General features: G+C 46.6%; 1 protein-coding gene across 1 annotated transcript in view; it reads left to right on the top strand.

Moving 5' to 3' along the window:
* The window catches only part of EFHC2 (EF-hand domain containing 2), a 127,997-nt gene that overhangs the window by 28,775 nt on the left and 79,208 nt on the right, over positions 1-20,014 (top strand). The window contains exon 5 of the mRNA XM_056858428.1: positions 18,741-18,992. Within this exon, the coding sequence (XP_056714406.1) occupies positions 18,741-18,992 (252 nt within the window). The remainder of the gene's footprint in view (positions 1-18,740; positions 18,993-20,014) is intronic.

Raw genomic sequence — 20,014 nt, forward strand, 5'->3', positions numbered from 1 at the left:
GTGAAGCCACCCGAGTCCACTACTTCAGAGAGGGCTTACACCCTGACATCCTGCCTTGGGCGTATATGCAGCGGGACCTGGCCACATTAGAGGAATGGATTTTACTAGCGGAGGAGGTGGAGAGCCACTGCCAGTTCATTTCCCTCGCCCGGTGCCGGGCTAAGGAAGGGGGGCAGCGCCCCGACCGTGCTGGAACTAAACCTCCCCCTCCCGCTCTGCGGAAGCAAGCCGAGTCTACATTGGACCGTGTGACACGGTTCCAAAAAGGAGCTTGCCTCGTTTGCGGTGCCCTGGGCCACTTTGCGGCGGCGGAGACAGAATGCCGCCCCAGGACGGAAGGGCCCCCCAGCTCTCCCCATCAAGGAAGCCGCAAAGGATCCTGCATTGTCGGACCCACCGGGGTCCAGGATTACAGTTACAACTGCCCAGGAGGAGGACAGCTCCGCTTCGTCTGAAGAAGGTGGCCTTTGGGACACCCCTGCCCTGAATTTGGCATCTCCCCTCGAGCAGCCAAAAAACGGACAGGGTCTGCGGTAAATGGAGCAACACCGCAGACCACTGCAGATGCTTCTGCATGTCCCAAGGCTCCACTAATGGTGAGCGATGTAAGCGAAATTGTATTTCTTGATGTAGTTTTACAACACTACCGACGGGGTCCCCAAGTGAAAGTTAAGGCATTAATAGACTCTGGGTGTGCCCGCACTTTGATCAATGAAGCCACCTTTAAAGCTCTTAAAGTGAAAGCCGTGCCTTTACTTAAAGTGAAAGCCGTGCCAGTTCAGTTTGCCCAAATGGATCGCAGTGACTTCAGGGGGGCCCGGTTGACCGGCGTACTGAAGGAGTGGCGATGGGGATTGGAAATCACTGGGAGCAGATTCATTTTACTATAGCTCCCGACATTCGTTACGCTGTGGTTTTAGGAGTAAACTGGCTTGATGGACACTACCATAGACTGGGCAGCCAAGACGTTAGCTTTTGACAGCCCACAGTGCGAAAGACATCGCCATGAAGTAGCCGTCAAAACCGGGGTGGGGAATGCCAAAAGCATCTTCACGGAAGCATCTCCAGCCCCCGCATCTGCATTCCATCCCAATTCGTCCTCTCTGCCCCCTGAGTACCCGGACTTTGCAGATGTCTTTAATGTACAGAAATGCGATGTTTTACCCCCCCCCCCATCGCCGTACGGACTGTGCTATTGAGGTGGTGGGGAACGAGATACTGCCCAAAAGTAAAATCTATCCGATGAACCCTACTGAAAGAGTGGTACTCCATGAATTTTTGGACAAGAATCTGGCGCGGGGGTTCTTCCGGCCCTCTTCAGCGCCCTATTCTGCACTGACCTTCTTTGTGCATAAGAAAACGGGGGATTTACGGCTATGCATTGATTTTCATAAGCTAAATGCAGTTACCCAGACAAACGCTTATCCTATCCCCTTGATTTCAGATCTTTTGGGACAACTAAGAGAGGGGCGCATATTTACCAAATTGGACTTGGTTGAAGCCTACTACCACCATATTAGGATTCGTGAAGGGGATGAGCCACTGACAGCCTTTTCAAGTTGCTTTGGTATGTTTGAGTTTCTTGTGATGCCCTTCGGCTTAAAAGGGGCTCTGGGGGTCTTCATGCAACTAATTAATGAGGTTCTACATGACTTGCTGTTTAAGGGAGTGATAGTTTATCTAGACAACATCCTTATCTACTCCAAAACCCAGGAGGAACACGTTGCCTTGGTCAGGGAAGTGTTGCAACGCCTTAGAGACAATCAACTCTATGCCAAAGTGACCAAATGTGAGTTTCATCAGAGACAACTAACTTTCCTTGGCTATATCATCTCGCATCATGGATTAACCATGGACCCGGAAAAAATACGGGCAGTGGTTGACTGGGAACCACCCAAGACCCGCAAACAGGTCCAAAGATTTCTTGGATTCGCAAATTTCTACCGGGGTTTTCCCCCCAACTTCGGGCAAATTGCTTTGCCCATCACTGACCTCCTCAAAACAAAGGGAAAGGAGATTGTGGCTACCTCGCCCACTGCCCGAGTTAACTGGACTCCCCAATGCCAAACTGCTTTTGACACACTTAAACGGCTTTTCACCTCAGAACCCCGATTGTGAACAGTTGTTTATAGTCCAAGTAGACGCTTCAGATGTAGCCATGAGGGGTGCCTTGTTGCAGCGGGGGGGAAACGGACAGCTGCAACCTTGCGCCTGCTTTTCCAAGAAGTTCACCCAATTTCAACTTAATTGGCCCATTTGGGAAAAGGAAGCCGCTGCAGTTAATCATGCCCTGACTATATGGAGGCAATTTCAAGAGGGGTCTAAAATCCCATTTGAGGTCTGGAGTGATCACAGAAATTTGGAAGCTTTGACAGGGACTCGTAAACTCTCCGCAAAGCAATTGAGATGGGCGGACTTCTTTTCCCAATTCCGCTTTGTACTAAAATATGTTCCTGTGAAACAAAACCTGCTGGCGGATGCCCTGTCCTGGCTCCCTCAATATCCAAGTAAGGTGGATCATCCCACAGAGTCCCTCTTTACTCCTGCCCAAATGGGTCTGGTGCCAACTCTAGCAGTGCAAACTCGACCTCAGACCCAAACCCAACGGCAGGTGACCTTGGACGGGAGGGGGGGGCAGCACCTGCTCAAACCGCCCGCTTCACTCCCTTCACCTGCACAGACCCTTCCACCTTCGGGCAGGGGGGGCAGCAGCCGGTCGACCCGCCCATCCCACTCCCTTCACCTGCTGTCAGCCCTTGGCCCACAGAACCAGAAATCACCACAAAGTCATATAGAGTCCAAACAGATGGTTTTTACTGATCAAATAGGCATACAGTGCAAACGAATAAAATGACAGCTCTGAGAGGCTCACTAGCTGGGAGATATTATAAGGCAGGCAAGGCGGGAGATTACACGCATGAATACAGTTTCCCAGGAGCTGAGTTCCCAGGCCTAGGTATGCGACCTTGGGGGGCAGACAATACAGCACAGAGACAGAGGCAATAACGAAACCAAGATAGCAGCCTGACATTCTGCTCCCCTCAAGGCCCCCTCCCAGTTCGCAAGGGGGCTGGCCTGTTCGGGTAAGCAATGTGAAAGGCGTCGACGAGGTCGGGGGCGGAGACATCCCGTGCGCGCACCCATTCGTCATAGGCAGGGGGGAAATGTTTCCAACGAACTAGATATTGCAGATTGCCATGGTGAATACGGAGTCAAGGATCTTGGAGACTTCGAAGTGTTCTTCCCCCCCCACCATGATGGGTTGCGCAGGCGGTGGGTCCGGATGCCACCGTGGAGATGCAACATGGGGTTTGAGGAGGCTTATGTGGAAAACAGGATGCACACGCCTCAAGGATTTGGGGAGAGCCAGTTCCACTGTGACAGGGTTTATGACCCGAGTAATGGGGAAAGGGCCAATGAATTTGGCGCTGAGCTTATGGCACGGTTGGGTGGAACGGAGATTTTTGGTGGAAAGGTAAACCAAAGCACCCACTTGCAGATCACCCCCGGGGGAGCGATGTTTGTCAGCTTGCGCTTTGTATTTACGTTTGGCCCGGTCGAGGTTGCTAACGAGCCAGGGCCAAGTGGTACGGAGGGCGTGTGCCCAGGAGGCAATGTCGGGGTTCCCCTCCCCCTCTACATCGTCTGTAGGAGCGATGGGACTGAAATCTTGTCCATACACAGCAAAAAACGGGCTAAAACCTGTGGATTGATGCATGGCATTATTGTAGGCATATTCTGCTAAAGGTAACAGTTCCACCCAGTTATCCTGGTGGTAGTTAACATAACAACGCAAATAACATTCAAGTACAGCATTGACACGTTCAGTTTGACCATCAGTTTGAGGATGGTATGCACTAGACAATCCCTGTTCCACCCCCACCAACTTGAGGAAAGCTTTCCAAAACTTAGAAACGAAACCACTTCCGCGGTCACAAATTATTTTACGCGGACACGAATGTAAACGAAAGATATGCGTCACGAAGAGGCGGGCCAGTTTCTGAGCAGAGGGGATCCCTGCGCATGGAATCAAATGTATTTGCTTAGAAAACAAATCAGTAACAACCCACAACACAGTTTTACCCCCACTGAGAGGGAGATCAGTCATGAAGTCCATAGCAATCACTTCCCAAGGTCTGCTGGGGGTTTCAAGAGGTTGTAGCAGTCCCGGGGGTTTGCCCTGCGATCGTTTCGCAGCGGCACAAACGGGACAGCTGCGGATGAAGGAGTCAATGTCGGAACGCATTCCCCCCCACCAGAACTGTCTGCGCAATAAGTGAAGGGTCTTCAGAAACCCAAAGTGCCCAGCTGTTTTGGCTCCATGAGCTAAATGTAAAACGTCTTTCCGGAGAGCTTTGGGTACATACAATTTTGAGTCTTTGTACCAGGACCCCCCTTGTTCCAAAACACCAGGAGGTAGGGTATGAGCGGAACGTTCTAAAAGGCACTGGTCCCGAAGGACAGTTAAAAAGGATTCGGAGATGGGGATTTTGGAGGGTGCCCCCCCGTCGGTCATGGAGATCTGAGAAACAGTTATAGGGCTAGTGCTTACGTGCGGCGGCGCGCAGACTGCAGGCGGCTGAGCGGTCGGAGGGGTAGGAGGGGCGGGAACTCCGGTCTGTTGCGGTGGCGGCTGGGCAGCCGGTTGGGCTGGCGGAGCTTGCGAGTTAGGGAAGGTGTGCTGATGCTGGGATCGGGTTTGCACAGCCAGCATAGGTAGGGCCCCACGTTGCATAGGGGTGAACAGAGAGTTGGTGGGTCTTTCGAGTTTTACCGGATATTGTGGTAAACGGGAGAGGGCATCCGCGAGAACGTTCTGCTTCCCAGGGACGTGCTTCAGGGTGAAACGGAACTGAGCAAAGAACTCCGCCCACCGTTGTTGTTTCGCCGATAGCTTATGGGACCCCGTGAGGGCAGCTAGATTTTTGTGATCGGTCCAAACTTCAAAGGGTACTTTAGACCCTTCCAAGAATTGCCGCCATAAAGTCAGTGCATGATGAACTGCAGAGGCCTCTTTCTCCCAGATGGGCCAGTTTAATTGAGCGTGCGCAAACTTTTTCAAAAAGTAAGCGCAAGGGTGAAGAAGACCGTCCGGTCCTTGCTGGAGGAGAGCCCCTCCCATGGCTACATCGGAAGCATCGACTTGCACAATGAACATTTGATTTGGGTCTGGGTGCCGTAGCACCGGCTCCGAAGTGAAGAGGCGTTTGAGGGCCAGAAAGGCGGCTTGGCATTGCTCAGTCCATAGGATTTTTGCGGAGGGCAAGGCAGCCGAGCTTACTTTTCCCTTCGTTTTCAGCAGGTCCGTAATGGGTAGAGCCACTTGGGCGAAGTTAGGGATGAATCCCCGATAGAAGTTTGCAAATCCCAGAAATTGCTGTACTTGCTTACGGTTGGTGGGGGGAGTCCAATCGAGAACGGCTTGGACTTTGGCGGGGTCCATGCGAAGACCTTGGTGGGAGATGATGTATCCCAAAAACGTGAGTTTGCTTTGGTGAAATTCACACTTAGCTAGTTTAGCGAACAGTTGATGGTTACGCAGGCGTTGTAGAACTTCTCTGACCAGAGTCACATGCTCGTCCATAGTTTTCGAATAAATGAGAATGTCATCTAAGTAGACCACCACCCCACGATATAGAAGGTCATGTAGGATTTCATTGATGAGTTGCATGAAGACCCCCGGGGCCCCTTTTAATCCGAATGGCATTACAAGGAATTCATACATTCCGAAACAGCTAGAGAAGGCAGTGAGGTGTTCATCTCCTTCGCGGATACGGACTCGGTAGTAGGCTTCCACCAAGTCTAATTTAGAGAACACACGGCCTTCCTGTAATTGTCCCAAAATATCCGATATTAATGGGATAGGATAGGCGTTGGTCTGGGTAACCGCATTGAGCTTTCTGAAGTCAATGCATAGGCGAAGGTCGCCTTCTTTTTTCCGGACGAAAAACGCGGGGGCCGAGTTTGGGGCATTCGAAGGGCGAATGAACCCTCTGGCGAGGTTTTTGTCCAAAAAGTCCCGGAGGACAGTGCGCTCGGAAGCGCTCATAGGGTAAATCTTACTTTTGGTTAATGTGCAGTCCTTCACTACTTCAATCGCACAGTCTGAGGCCCGGTGGGGGGGTAAGGCATCACATTCCCTAAGGTCGAAGACATCTTCAAAGTCCCGGTATACAGCGGGTAGAGCTGGTGGTACTGGGGCAGTAGAGGTTAATGCTGGACCGGGCGGAAATGGCAGAGCAAAGTTTTGCCGATGCTGGTCGCAGGTGGGACTAGTGAAAGAGATAGTGTTTGTTTCCCAATCAATACTGGGACTATGTCCTTTAATCCAGTTAATTCCCAAGACCACTTCAAATCGGATAGGGGCTATAGTGAAGTCTATTTGTTCCCAGTGGGAACCAATTCCCATTGCCACCCCTATGGTGCGGTGATCAACTGGACCCCCCTGGAATTGGCTCCCGTCCATTTGAGCAAATTGGACGGGGGCGGGTAAAGCCTCTGAGTCGGCTCTGAGTGCAGCAAACGTGGCTTCACTTATGAGAGTGCGACAGCAACCGGAGTCAATTAGTGCTTTGACGGGGATTTGCGGACCTCCATTAAGTTGTTGTAAAACTGCATCCACGTAGACGGTGGAGTCCACTTCTTTGATTTTGGTAGGAGCATTCGGTTTGATAGGAAGATCCTGAGAGGTCTGTGGAGATGCTCCATTCACCACAGACCGGAGCCGTTTTTTGACAAGTCGAGGGGAGATTCCAGGTTTAAGGCTGGAGAAATCCAAGGGTTTTCCTCATCCGAAGAGGGAAAGCTGTCCCCCAATGGGGCACTTGTAATCCGAGACCCGGCGGGGTCGTTGGAAGCAGGCAGGGAGGCTGGGTCCCCGGCATGGAGTGCAGAGGGTGTGGGCCTTCCCGGAGCTGCGCTGCGGGTGGCCGCGGTGCCTCTGCGTGGTGGACGACCTCGGGCGCGGGTTGTCGTGCTGGGACGAAATAATTCCTGGCGGCGTGGGCAAACGGCTGCAAAGTGGCCCATTTCTCCGCATGTAAGACAGGCACCCCTCTGAAATCGGGCTTCACGTTCCTGGAGCGGACGTGGGGGATTTTGTGGGACGAGCAGTGGTGCCTTGGATTGAGGCTTTTGGGTGCCCTTCTCCTTGTGTTTTTGACGGACGAGAGAAATAAAGCGGCGGCGGCTTTCCACTTCCTCGGCTAATAGGATCCAGCCTTCGAGGGTATCGGGATCACCCCGCATGTAAGACCAGTTCAGAATGTCAGGATGCAAGGCTTCCCTGAAATGATGGATTAGGGTGGTCTCGGGCCAACCTACAATTTTACTTGCCAGTCGCTGAAATTCATCGGCAAATTCCCGAACTGTAGCAGAGCCTTGTTTTAATTGTAAGAGTTCCGTTTTGGCTCTTTCCCCCAGGAAGGGGTCCTCAAACCTCCTTCTCAGGGCAGTCATGAAGTTGTTGAGGGAACGAATCGCACGAGAGCGGGTGTCAAACTGGAGGACCATCCAGTCAGCCGCTTTGCCTGTCAGGAGGGAAGCTACGTACCGCACCCGGCTATCTTCCGTGGGGAAAAGTTGACCTTGTTCTCGCATATAACTGTCCACTTGATGCAAGAAACAAGGCAAAGTCTCAAGAGATCCGTCATACGTAGTCCTCAATTTGAGTTGCTTCCAAGGGCCGGGCGCGGGTTGACCCGGTTGCACGGGTGGTCCGGGCGGAGGAGCAACAGGAGCTCCAGGAGGCAAGGGTGGAGCGGGCACATTAGCAGGTGGTTGCACGGGTGGTCCGGGCGGAGGAGCAACAGGAGCTCCAGGAGGTAAGGGTGGAGCAGGCACATTAGCGGGTGGTTGTACGGGTACCCCCTGACCCGGTATCGGAACGGGCTGTCTCTGAGCTATCAGGGTGTGTTGTAATTGCCTGTTCTCTTGAAGCATAAGTTCCATTACTTCCTGGAGTTGATCAACACGGTCGGAGAGCTCCCGATTCTGGGCTCGTAAAAGATGAACCTCCTCACTTGGGCCACCAGTAAGATGAGGCTTACTGGTTCGGAAGCTCGTGGCCCATTGAGAGCTATCCCCATATAAATCCTCGTCTTCAGACTCATCTGAGTCTCGACGTCGGTCAGCCAAACGGCGTGCGCGTTGGGTCGCACGCGACGGGACAAACGCCGGGGAAAAAGTTAGACCTGATAGTCCCAGTACATAGTCCTTGGGGCGCGTGTCCACGTTCGCCTGATTCCTAATCCTTGCTGCAGCCGCCCTGGCTGCTTCCGCCGCCTCTCTCTCTCTTGCGACCCTAGCCGCTTCGGCGGCTTGCTGATCCGCAAGAACTTTGGCGTTCTCAAGTCTTAGGGCAGCCTCTGCCATAATGCGCGGCAAAAGTTCTGTCTCGAGGAGCAAGAGTATGGGGTCAGGTTCCCCGCCCAGCAGAGGTTGTACTCGAACCGCCAGTGCGGATGCCTCGGCTCCAAACGTCGGGGTCAAAACTTGAGCCAAGGTGGCTACCGGGGTGTCCTTTGTACATTCCACAAGGAGAAGAGCGGTGCTAATAGCGACTCGCTTGGCCTCAGCCTGGCAGCTGGCCGCATCCGGGATCAGGGAAAAACCCTCCGGCGGGGCTCCCGCCATGGTAGAAAGAGTTTGTCGAGAAATAAGATTATCCAAAAGTCCAGTTAATATTTGTAAATCCTCAGTCGCCAATCGGGCATCGTCCAGTAATTGATCCAAGTCCTGAAGGTCTAAACGAGCATCAGTATCCTCTGATGTTAACATCCAGAGACGTCCTGTAAGAGATTGCCACTGCGCCTGTACCAGTCCCCTCAAGCGGCAAACCTCTCGGGTCGTCCGGAAAAGTTCAGCGATTAAGTCTTGTAACAGAGTAGGATCCTCTGAGAAGGGCTCCAGGGTAGTAGATCACCTGGAGAGCTGCACAGCTCCCATCCAAGTGGCAGGCGAACCCCCCTGGGCTCCAGCCTGGCTAGGAGAACGGTGAAGATGAGCGAGAGCTGTCATAATGTCAGCCCTTGGCCCACAGAACCAGAAATCACCACAAAGTCATATAGAGTCCAAACAGATGGTTTTTACTGATCAAATAGGCATACAGTGCAAACGAATAAAATGACAGCTCTGAGAGGCTCACTAGCTGGGAGATATTATAAGGCAGGCAAGGCGGGAGATTACACGCATGAATACAGTTTCCCAGGAGCTGAGTTCCCAGGCCTAGGTATGCGACCTTGGGGGGCAGACAATACAGCACAGAGACAGAGGCAATAACGAAACCGAGATAGCAGCCTGACACCTGCATAGACTACTCCGCCTGTGCAACCTGCAGGCGAAGTGCACAAAGAACAGGAATTGACAAGACTATCAGAGTCTTTCAAGGAGACCCTTCTTTTAAGCTACCAAATGGAACCCTCCTCTCCAGGCCGCCTGACCACATTAGTTAAACACGGAGACTTCTGGTACAAAGATTCTAAATTGTATATACCGGAGAGCTTGCGGGGGGAGGTCTTGGGTATGGTCCATGGAGCCAAAACTGCAGGACATTTCGGTTTTCTTAAAACGTTGCATTTGTTACATTGACAATTCTGGTGGGCGGGCATTCGGTCAGATGTAGACTCTTTTGTACGCGGATGCCCAGTGTGTGCTACTGCTAAGCGGCCCCAAGGTAAACTGCCCGGATTACTACAACCCTTGGAAACCCCCACTAGACCTTGGGAAGAAATTACAATGGATTTCATGACTGATCTTCCCTCCAGCGGGGGGAAAACTGTACTCTGGGTTATCACTGATTTGTTTTCCAAACAAGTTCATCTTGTACCTTGCGCAGGTATCCCCTCTGCCCCAAAGTTGGCCCGCCTCTTTGTGTCACATGTTTTCAAATATCATTCCTTCCCGTGCAAGGTCATGAGCGACTGCGGGAGTACCTATGTGTCTAAGTTTTGGAGAGCTTTTCTAAAATTGGCGGGGGTGAAACAGGTGCGTTTCATCCCCAAACGGATGGTCAAACCGAACAAGTTAATACTGTGTTGGAATGTTACTTACGATGTTATGTTAATTACCATCAGGATGATTGGGTGGACCTGTTGCCCTTTGCTGAGTATGCGTACAATAATGCTGTCCATCAGTCCACAGGATTCAGCCCCTTTCAAGCTGTGTATGGGAACGATTTCAGCCCTATTGGCCACGTAGATGTTTCTGGGGAGGAGGGGGGCGCCGATGTGGCTGAGTGGGTGTGCACGATTCAAGTGACTTGGCCCTGGCTCATTAAAAATCTGGAACGTGCCAAACATAGATACAAAGCCCAGGCTGACAAACACCGGTCCCCGGAGTGGGAGTGCAAAGTGGGGGACCTGGTATATTTGTCCACCAAAAATCTGCGATCCACCCGTCCATGTGGGAAGCTCAGTGCCAAATACGTGCGACCGTTCCCCATTGCCAGAATTATCAATGCAGTAACAGTGGAGCTCTCCCTCCCCAAATCTCTACAGAGAATTCACCCTGTGTTTCACATCAGTCTTCTGAAGCAGCATGTCCCCTCCCCACGATGGCACCCCGAGCCACCCCCTGAGATGCCCGAGATGGTGGTTGGGAGAACATTTTGAGGTGTCCGGAATCTTGGATTCACGTATTCACCACGGTGCTTTACAATACCTGGTGCGCTGGAAACATTTCACCTCTGCCCAGGATGAATGGGTACATGCCCGTCATGTCTCCGCCCCCCGTCTAGTTCGGGAATTCCATACTGCTTACCCTCACAAACCCTCTGCGGGGTAGTGAAGGGGGGTCTTTGGGGGGACAGAATGTCAGGCATGGGCCTGTGAGTGGTATGTGGTGGTTTTGCCAGGTGCTGGCCAAGGTCGCTGTGCTATGCTAATCTTAGGATGTTTAGACTGTATTCCGTGGGAAACTACCTCCAGCTCCGAACTGCTCCGGGGAGGGGGGTTGCCATGGTACTCTGAGCTAGCCTGCTTTCTATACATGTCGTGGGTTGTACAATTGACCCTTACTAGTATCCTCTTGATTCTCAGCTTCTGCTACCTGTAGTGTTTTCCTAATAAATCAGCTTACGTTGGATTGTCTGTCTATCGAGTCTGTTTATGGGTTTACCACGGGACTTGAGCTCACACAATCATGTTAAGGTCAGACCAGGACAATATAATTCTAAATGCATTTGTATATGGTGAATTTTGTTTATTAAATTAATAATCATCATAATAAAAACATGAAGAATTAAAACTGATATGTTCTCATCAATGTAAAAATGATCCTTGCTTATACATACTTTTGTCCATTCTTGGCAACATTCAGAAGATGCTTCTTCTCCAAGAGCTTCTTCTGAGAATGAGTGAAAGGAATAGGTGTTTCCTTCACAAGCCAGCATGGTGTAGTGGTTAAGAGCCATGGACTCTAAAGTGGAGAACCGGGTTTGATTCCCCACTCCTCCATATGAAGCCTGCTGGGTGACCTTGGGCCAGTCACAGTTATCTCAGAACTCTCTCAGCCCACGTGGAGGCAAGCAATGGCAAACCACCTCCGAATGTCTCTTGCTTTGAAAACACTATGGGGTCACCATAAGTCAGCTGTGACTTGACAGCACTTTATGCTTTTGATGTACACATGTATAATCTCTCTGCACATCCCTCAGAAAAAGCACTGCAAAATAAAGACTCTACAGCAGCTTAAATGGCCAATAGGAATACCTCTCATAAACAAAAACGCTTAGTGTACATTTACAGCTTAAAATACTTGTTTTCTCTTATGGGCCTTCCTCTTTCACAACAATTATGCTAGTTATATAAATCCTGACATACAGTTAAGACAGCCCAAAGACTATTTGCTCCTGCAATTCTGGGGGTTTCCTCCCCCCTGCTGAATGAGCAGCCATCTCAGTGCTTCTCCTAGTGAGCTCAGGTAGCACACTCCTCAGTGCCTAAAGTCTTCCTCTATTACAATTAGCATTCTAATTACATAAACACAATCACTTTAACATTAATTAACCCTGTTTTCTTTTGTAAGTAACAATCTATATGCAGTTCTACAACTATCACTGCAGGCTTACCTTTTGAACCTCCCATACTAAACCACACTTATAACCACTTATAACCACACTGTTGTCTGTAGAGCCTCTTGATTAAAAAGAGATTACTAGCAGTGCACCCTGAGCAGGAAACCCTCTCCTCCTGCATTAGGAATCTAGGATAGGTGGCCACAACTATTCATCAATGAATAATACACCTAGGAATCTTGGTCTTTAGGTAGGCAAGGCCGAGAATCCACATAGCCCCTAACACTATCCCTCCCTGTCGAACCTCATGCTCTTCTAGGTAGACAAGCAGGATTTTTTCTTTTTCTTTTCTTTTTCTTTTTTTTATTAGGTCTATGACCACATTCTTGGACCAAGAAAGGAGGGAGGGGTAGGGAAACAGGGAAGAGATAAAAGACATAAAGGAACACATTAATGAATACAAATACAAACAGTTCAAACCCAACCAGGCACGTGTATATGTTGTTAATTCTATTCCCAATTACTCAAACATCTGGTATAATAGGTTCTTGTTGTATTACTGGTTAGTATAAGTCTCTCATATACTATGTGTGCAGGTATCAACCTAGTAAAGCAGTTTGAGTAATTGGGAATAGAATTTAATGTATTAATGTATTTCTGTAAATGTGTGCAGGCTTAACAAAGGGTTTTAATTAACCACTGATGAAGGCCCCATAGGCCGAAACGTGTTTGGTATGTGGTTACAGTTATCAACCTCAGGAAATGCCATTGTGCTATTTTAATGCTTTTAAATAATTTTAACTTTTACATAGCACTTTTAGTAAATTATACTTTCAGTATTTATACATAGACATATATATATTTTCTTTTCACCCAACCTTTGGTACCCAGCTTTTGTTTTTAGGTTGGGTTTTATTCCCCTCCTTTTTTCTTCTTCCACAATAATAAAAGGACACCTTTAACTTTGAAGAAGGAATGTGGGAGAAAGATGAAGGAGGGACCAAGAGGAAAGGGGGTCTTGGGATGGGAAGGATCTTTTTTTTTTTGCTGACATGGAGCAGGACAGAGAAGTGGGGGAAGATGAGGAGTGTGGTGCAAGTCAGGTGGTTGAAGGATTCTGGACAGAGTAGGCAGAGGCCTGGAGGAAGGAGGGTTGAAAAATTACTTGAATCATTAGGGTAATGTAGGAGAGGGAAGGAGGCAGAAGGCTTGTGGGTTTGGAGGTGAGAAAAAAAAGGGAGACTAAGGAGACAGGAGACCTGACATTCATGTAACTGAAGTTAAAGGAGAATGAAAACAAGATATTGGAAAAGGAATAGAGGCAGCAGGGAACTTAAAAATGGGGGAGGGGAAAAGGGGTTCAAAAGATAAAACAAGGAGGAAAATATTCTTTAGGTAAATCAACAACAAATGGGTCCTAAGAGGAAGGGGGCAGAGGAGTAAATGAAGGAAGATATAGGTCATTTATGCATGGGTACTTACACTCAAGATTGCCCCTGGTCTGACTCAGTTGTTCCTTGGAGTTATACATGAGTTTTCCATCCATTAGAGATGACCTCGCAGCCAGCCCTTGCAAATCCTGGGTCTTCCCATTCCTGTAATAACCCGATTCTTCACTCTCCCCTGAGATCAGCCCGGGTGAAATCTCCATGCATAAGCCAAAGCGCGCGACAGGGGAGTTGGGTGGTGGTGGTGACGTTTTTCTTACAGTAAGCACTACAGCCAATTACAAAGCAGCGTTTAAAGGGGCAAGGACACAAATGCTTCCTATTTTTTGTCTCCACCTGGAGTTCTTTCTGAGCAGATATTCACATAAGAAAGGGTTTTAAAGTGACCCTTGGGTTTCTCCCCCCCCCCCAATTCCTTTTAAAGAGCAGTGGGATTTGAAATTGTGTGCAGAGAGGTGAGGGCTGAATTTGAAGTACTAATTCATGAAAACCAGCCTAGTATTTGCATTCAGCTCTCTAGTAAATAAAATAGAGCAGCAGAAACCACATTATGTACATTTTCCTTTTTATCTGAACAGCTTGTTCCCATATATCCATTTTAATAGAATTCTATTTAAATAATATTCCTGCTTATTCCACTGAACATGTTAGCAATCACTTTGTTGTGCTGAATGAGGCTGTAATGTATTCATAGCAAGTTGGAAGACAAACGTTGTAATAAATAGACACTCCAGGGAGAGATTAGGTGGAATAAATCCTACAGACATTTCTTAGCCAGGCTTATACTGCCTTCTCCTGCATTTTAACTATAGATATTTACAGTGCAATCCTATGCAGAGTTACTCTAGCCTAAGCCCATTGAAATGAATGAGCCTAGACTGGAGTAACTCTCTTTAGGGTTGCACTGTTATTGTCATTTGTTAAAACTATGCTGTAGTTTAATTTTTTTGTGTGAACAATCAAAACTATTATAATTCCTGTTTTTGAAATATGTATTGGTATGGGTTGTCTTCTACTCCTGTCTTCTAAGAGGTAGTAGAAAAGAGCAAGAGGCCAGTAGCACCTTAGAGACTAATGAAATTTCTGACGGTATGAGCTTTCGTGAGCCATAGCTCACTTCTTCAGATAACAGGTTTCATTGGATTCTTGTTGTAAGCGTAACAGAAGTGACTTTCTGATTAATGTAATACCACGTTCTGTGTTACCATTTGCCCTCTCCTTTGCCCAATTATTTTACTAGGCAAGCTGATCTCTAAAAAATGATTTCTGAGTTCTTATAGCCACTTTTGGCTCTCACAGACCCCATAAGGCAGCTAACAGATTTAAATTCAACAGTCCAATTTATAACAATGAAATGGACTTTAAACCAGAAACATTTTAAAACAATAAATGTAAAAAACATGCATCCCTCTGTCAACTCATATCAGAAGCCTTCCTAATGGGAATGTTTTCAGCGTGTTCCAGGGATAGCACCACTCTCACCCCTAGAAGGAGAAAATTCCAGTTTTTGGGTGGTACCCTAAAAAGAGGTCCCAACCAGGCTCCAACCAGGTCCCAACCAGGCTCACCTACAATAGGGTTGATTCCTGCAGGAAGGTACCATTATTTGCTCTCAGGACTTGGTTAGGTTGATATGGTAGGTATGTAGGACCACCTTCAAGTACTTTGAATTTAAGCTTTTTAGGGCTTTAAAGGTCAATACCAGTATCCTGAAGAGCCTAGAAACAAAATGATAACCAATGTAGTTGGTACAAAACCAGTTTCATGGGTTCTCATTCTGGTGGGTTCCAGTCAAGACTCTTGCTGCTACATTGTGTACTGGTTGAAATGTCAGAACCATATTCAAGGGCAGTCCCAAGTAAAGCATATTGCAGTAGTATTTGGACATTACCAACACATGTGTGATTGTGACCAGCTTAGCTTTTTTCAGAATTGGCGGTAACTAATCTAAGCTGTAAAAGGCATCCCTAGTTCCATCCAAAGCTGGTCTACTCAGAATCCTACTGGTCTACTCAGTGGGCCTTATTTCCAGGGGAGTTTTCTTAGAATTTTAGTCAAATACTTGTTTATCCAGACAATGAGGCCTCCAGAAGTGCTCACAGACTGTGTATCTGATCTTTTGTGGGGAAGTATAACCCTCTGTAGAACAGGTTGAAAAACGTATGACCAAATCACTATAACCTAAAATCACTCTTGTTTGTCTGGATTAAGTTTAATTTTCACTCAGTCCTTCATTATCCTCAGACATTGATTCAACACTTCCACCACCTCTCCATAATTAGATGAAAATTAGAAAGGAGAGTTAGAGCAGCATGTTAGCATGTTGACGGCACTGTGCTATGCATCTGTGGATGATCTTTCTCAGCTACTTTGTAGAGATGTTAAGTGGCACAGGGGACGAGAAGGAACCTTGCAGTACCTTAAACCAAAAGTCATGGGGCAGAATAGAAGTCCCAAGCAATATCTTCTGGGACCCCATTTCTAGAAAAGGTGCATACCAATGCAGTGCTGTGCCTTTCAGACATGAGAGAGACAGGTAAAGACAGCATGGGGTTGGCTTCACTTCAGCTATCATGTGTATATCTTCAGGTTTCAAGAATTGAAATGTAACCATATAAACTTTAATTTATTTTATTATTTTATTTATATGATGCCTTTCACCCCAAATGGGAACCCAAAGCAGCTTATATCATTCTCTCCTTCATTTTATCCTCATGACTGGCCCAAGGTCACCCAGCATGCTTCTATAGCATGAGTGGGGAATCAAACCTTGGGAACATTCAGTGTCATTGTAGTTAATGTGGAGACCAAGGTGACTCCATGGACTACTAGGTTTAGTCTACTGTTGTATTGTAAAATATGTCATGTGTAATTGACAACCAATTCCTCCCCCCTCCATCAAGTTAGGTCTCAGTAATGTGTGCCAGGATGACCCACTCTTCCAGGATCAAATCCTCAATAATATATGGTTATTTATGCATGAGTACTTGAACTCACGTTCACCCCCTGTCTGGCTTGGTTGTTCATTAGAGTTCTGTACGTGTTTTCCATGCATTAGAAATTACCTCGCTGCCAGCCCTCGCAACATCTAGGTCTTCCCATTCCTCTTCCCTCTTCCCTGAGCTCAGCCCGGCTGAAATCTCCATGCAGAAGGCAAAACACAGCCCACGGGAAAATTGGCATCTCTCACAGCCAATCACAAAGCAGCATGTAAAGAGGCGGGATTCAAACACTTCCTGCTTCCTCGGGGCTCTTTCTGAGCAAAAAAAGGCATTTTTAAACCGAGGCTTGTATTCCCCCCCTTTCTTTCAGCTTGCTCCATTTTTTGTTCTTAAAATGCTTTTTATGTGGCAATTGGGTTTTGGAGTAGGGAATCTTCTCTCACAGTAAGCCAATTACAAAGCAGCATTTAAAGGAGCTGGACTTGATTTGAGCTTGGCGAGAGCTTGTTGCACAGATTCCCAACTGGAAAGTGTGGGTTTAGCCAGCAACGAACCTTAGGTAAAACTCCCATGCATAAATGACCTATATCTTACCGGTTACCAACCTGACGTGTAACATAAGACAAAGGAGAATAAATCTGAACAAAAATAATGGAACTTCTGTCATGTGCTACAAAATTGAAGATACAGAGTTAGGGCAAATTCTATATAATGAGCCAGAGACGACAGCTTTATATTTTTTTAATTGGATTAATCTTTTCCCTCTCTCAGTCTCTGGTGGGAAGGAAACCACAATGGTAGCATTTTTCTTTGAACTGCATATAACAGCTGTTGGGAAAGCTTTACATCTATTTATATTGCCAAAGTTACTTATTTACCATACTTAGTGTTAGCTGGCATGTAGAATATCTGCCTGGGAACGAATATCATAAACCTGGCTAAATCTGATGAGTCAAACTGTGATCTAGCAGGATTCTTGTATTGCACTGTGACAGGTTTATAGAATCATTTGTCTCTGGATTATAATAGTGTATTGTAGAATCTGATTCCTTCCAACATATTTCATTGATAAGGAGTGATATCTGTAGCCAGCAGAACAGCTGGTTTTATTATAATAATTGATCTTTATTTTCAGTCCCTTTTATCGCTATTTCTGCCTTATACTGTTTGATTTTTAAATACCATCCTTCGTTTATAGTTTATGAGAAGTACAACAGCAATATGTGGTATTAAATAATTGTTCATTTGGATGTCAAAATATTACCAGTTGTATAATAACATAATGATAATGACTGTCAAATTACTTCAGAGCAATGTGAAATTTATGCATGCACGTGCCCACACACACATGCACACGTACCTGCTCGGTTATGGCTTCTACAGTTATCTTCTGTTTTATTGATGTGACATTTTCCACAAGAATGATCAAAGCACTGCAGTTTCACCAGTGAAAGCACATTTCTTGTGGCTCATGCAAGATCACTATCAGTGCAATCCTATGCAGTTACTCCACCTAAGCCCATTGAAATCATTGCACAGGATTGCCTTGTATATCCCCCACACATAGAGATCTGATTTCTGAAGAAAGCCTGCATTCAAAGATCTAGCGAATTATTTCTGTCTTTAAAGGGTCTTCAAAGGAAATTGTCCTCAGTGTTATGTGTAACATGATCCTTACCCTTCCCTTCCAAGAGGGGGGAAGGTCTACCTCCTTCCAAGTTAGGATTGCCAACTGCCAGGTAGTAGCAGGAGATCTGCTAATTCAACTGATCTCCAGCCGATAGCGATCAGATCACCTGGAGAAAAATGGCTGCTTTGGCAATTGGACTCTATGGCATTGAAGTCCCTCCCCTCCCCAAACCCCGCCCTCCTCAGGCTCCGCCCCAAAAATCTCCCACTGGTGGCGAAGAGGGACCTGGCAACCCTATTCCAAGTGGCTGCTGCAACATGATGTGCCACATAATCCCTACCTGTACAAAGGAGGAGGAGGGACTACAGTTTTGCAGAAAGAGGTGATTTTTTTCCCTCCTCTTGGGAACTGCTGCTCTTTTGGAGAAAGTTTGTTTACATTAAACAGATATTTAATTGGGTGGTACTCATTTAAATACCCGTGTCTGAAAACAAGCCAGAGCTCTGAGTGGCTCACTGTGACAAGTGGCAAAGTCAAAATATTCCTAGTTCTATCCATGGTAAGTCCTTATACTGTGCAAAGAGCATATTTTTTAAAAAGCTGTTAACATATTTTCTCTCAAAAAATAAACTTGATGCATTTAGATTTTTTTATACTTAAGAAGGGATAATTGAATAAAAGCTTTTTCTTTCTTTCTTGATGTGCAGTTGATAGACAGTATGAAGCCTTTGCGTCCCTATGAGCGCTTTGATACCCTTCGTCAGTTTCTGGAGCATGATCAACATGTTTTACGTTTTTATGGTGTGTGGGATGACACTGAAAGCATGTTTGGGGATGTTCGAGAACTGGTGCTACATTATTTTTTGGCTGATGACACTATTGAGATAAAAGAAGTGACACCGATGAATGCAGGCCGAGATGCTGTACCTCTGTTCCTCAATAGGCAGAAGCTACCAAAGGTAAAGAAATAAATGGTATTATGTGTCCAAAGTATTTCTTTAGTAACTAAAATGGCTTTAATGTTCCATATACAATCCTGCAAGCTGTTGATCTTTAAATATATCTCTCATTCAGTAGGACATGCAAGTACCCAAAGTTGTACATTAGTGAAGTTGTATCTAGGTGTGGGATGGTACCCATTAAGTTTTAAATGGTTTGGGTCTTTCAAGCCTAAGAGGTTGTCTGGCTCCTTATGCCCCATTACAACCTCTGTGGGCAGCTGTATGTATTTCCATACATGAGATAGCCCAACAATTTCTAAATCCTTTTTACACTCCCCTAATCCTACTCACCCCACTAATATTTGCCAAAGTCCACACTTCGATGTCTTCATTAAAAACTGCATGGCCTTTTTAGTTGAACATTTTTTTCTTTTTTTATAACTATTTTAAGTTTAGCATATAATAAGTACAAGAAAATTAAAATTAAACAACAGTAGATTAAACATATTAGTACAGAGATATGTTCCAGTACTTGGCCTATTATACATTAGTGCTTTTTATGGAAAAGATATTATTTGTTGTATTCACTTAGCAGATCTTAATAAATGCAACTCATACGATAGTTTTGTGGGCATTGTTTACTTCGTGATGCCCCCTTCTCCACATATTCTAGAAAAGGCAGCCATCTATTTAAAACATTCGTAGAGTAAGATGAGTTATTTGCTACTTAAGTTGTGAAGAAACCTTATTTCAAATTAAAATGTTCCACACCTTCTCATACCACTGCTCAATGGAAGGTATCTTAGCTTTTTTTCATTATGAGACAGTCAGAAATTTTGCTACCAGTAGCAGTATCAAAATCAATTCCATTTTTAGGATAGAGCGTTTTTGTATATATATTTTTCTAATGAGACAATTAAGGCATCATAAGGGACTTTGTATTGCATGATTAATTCTATCTCTCTCAAGATCTTGTCCCAAAATAAGCTAATTTTTGGGCATGTCCACCAGCAGTGCAGAAAATTAGCTGGGTTGCCACA

Source organism: Euleptes europaea, chromosome 12 (genome assembly GCF_029931775.1).
Source record: "Euleptes europaea isolate rEulEur1 chromosome 12, rEulEur1.hap1, whole genome shotgun sequence".
Classification (NCBI taxonomy): Eukaryota; Metazoa; Chordata; class Lepidosauria; order Squamata; family Sphaerodactylidae; genus Euleptes; species Euleptes europaea.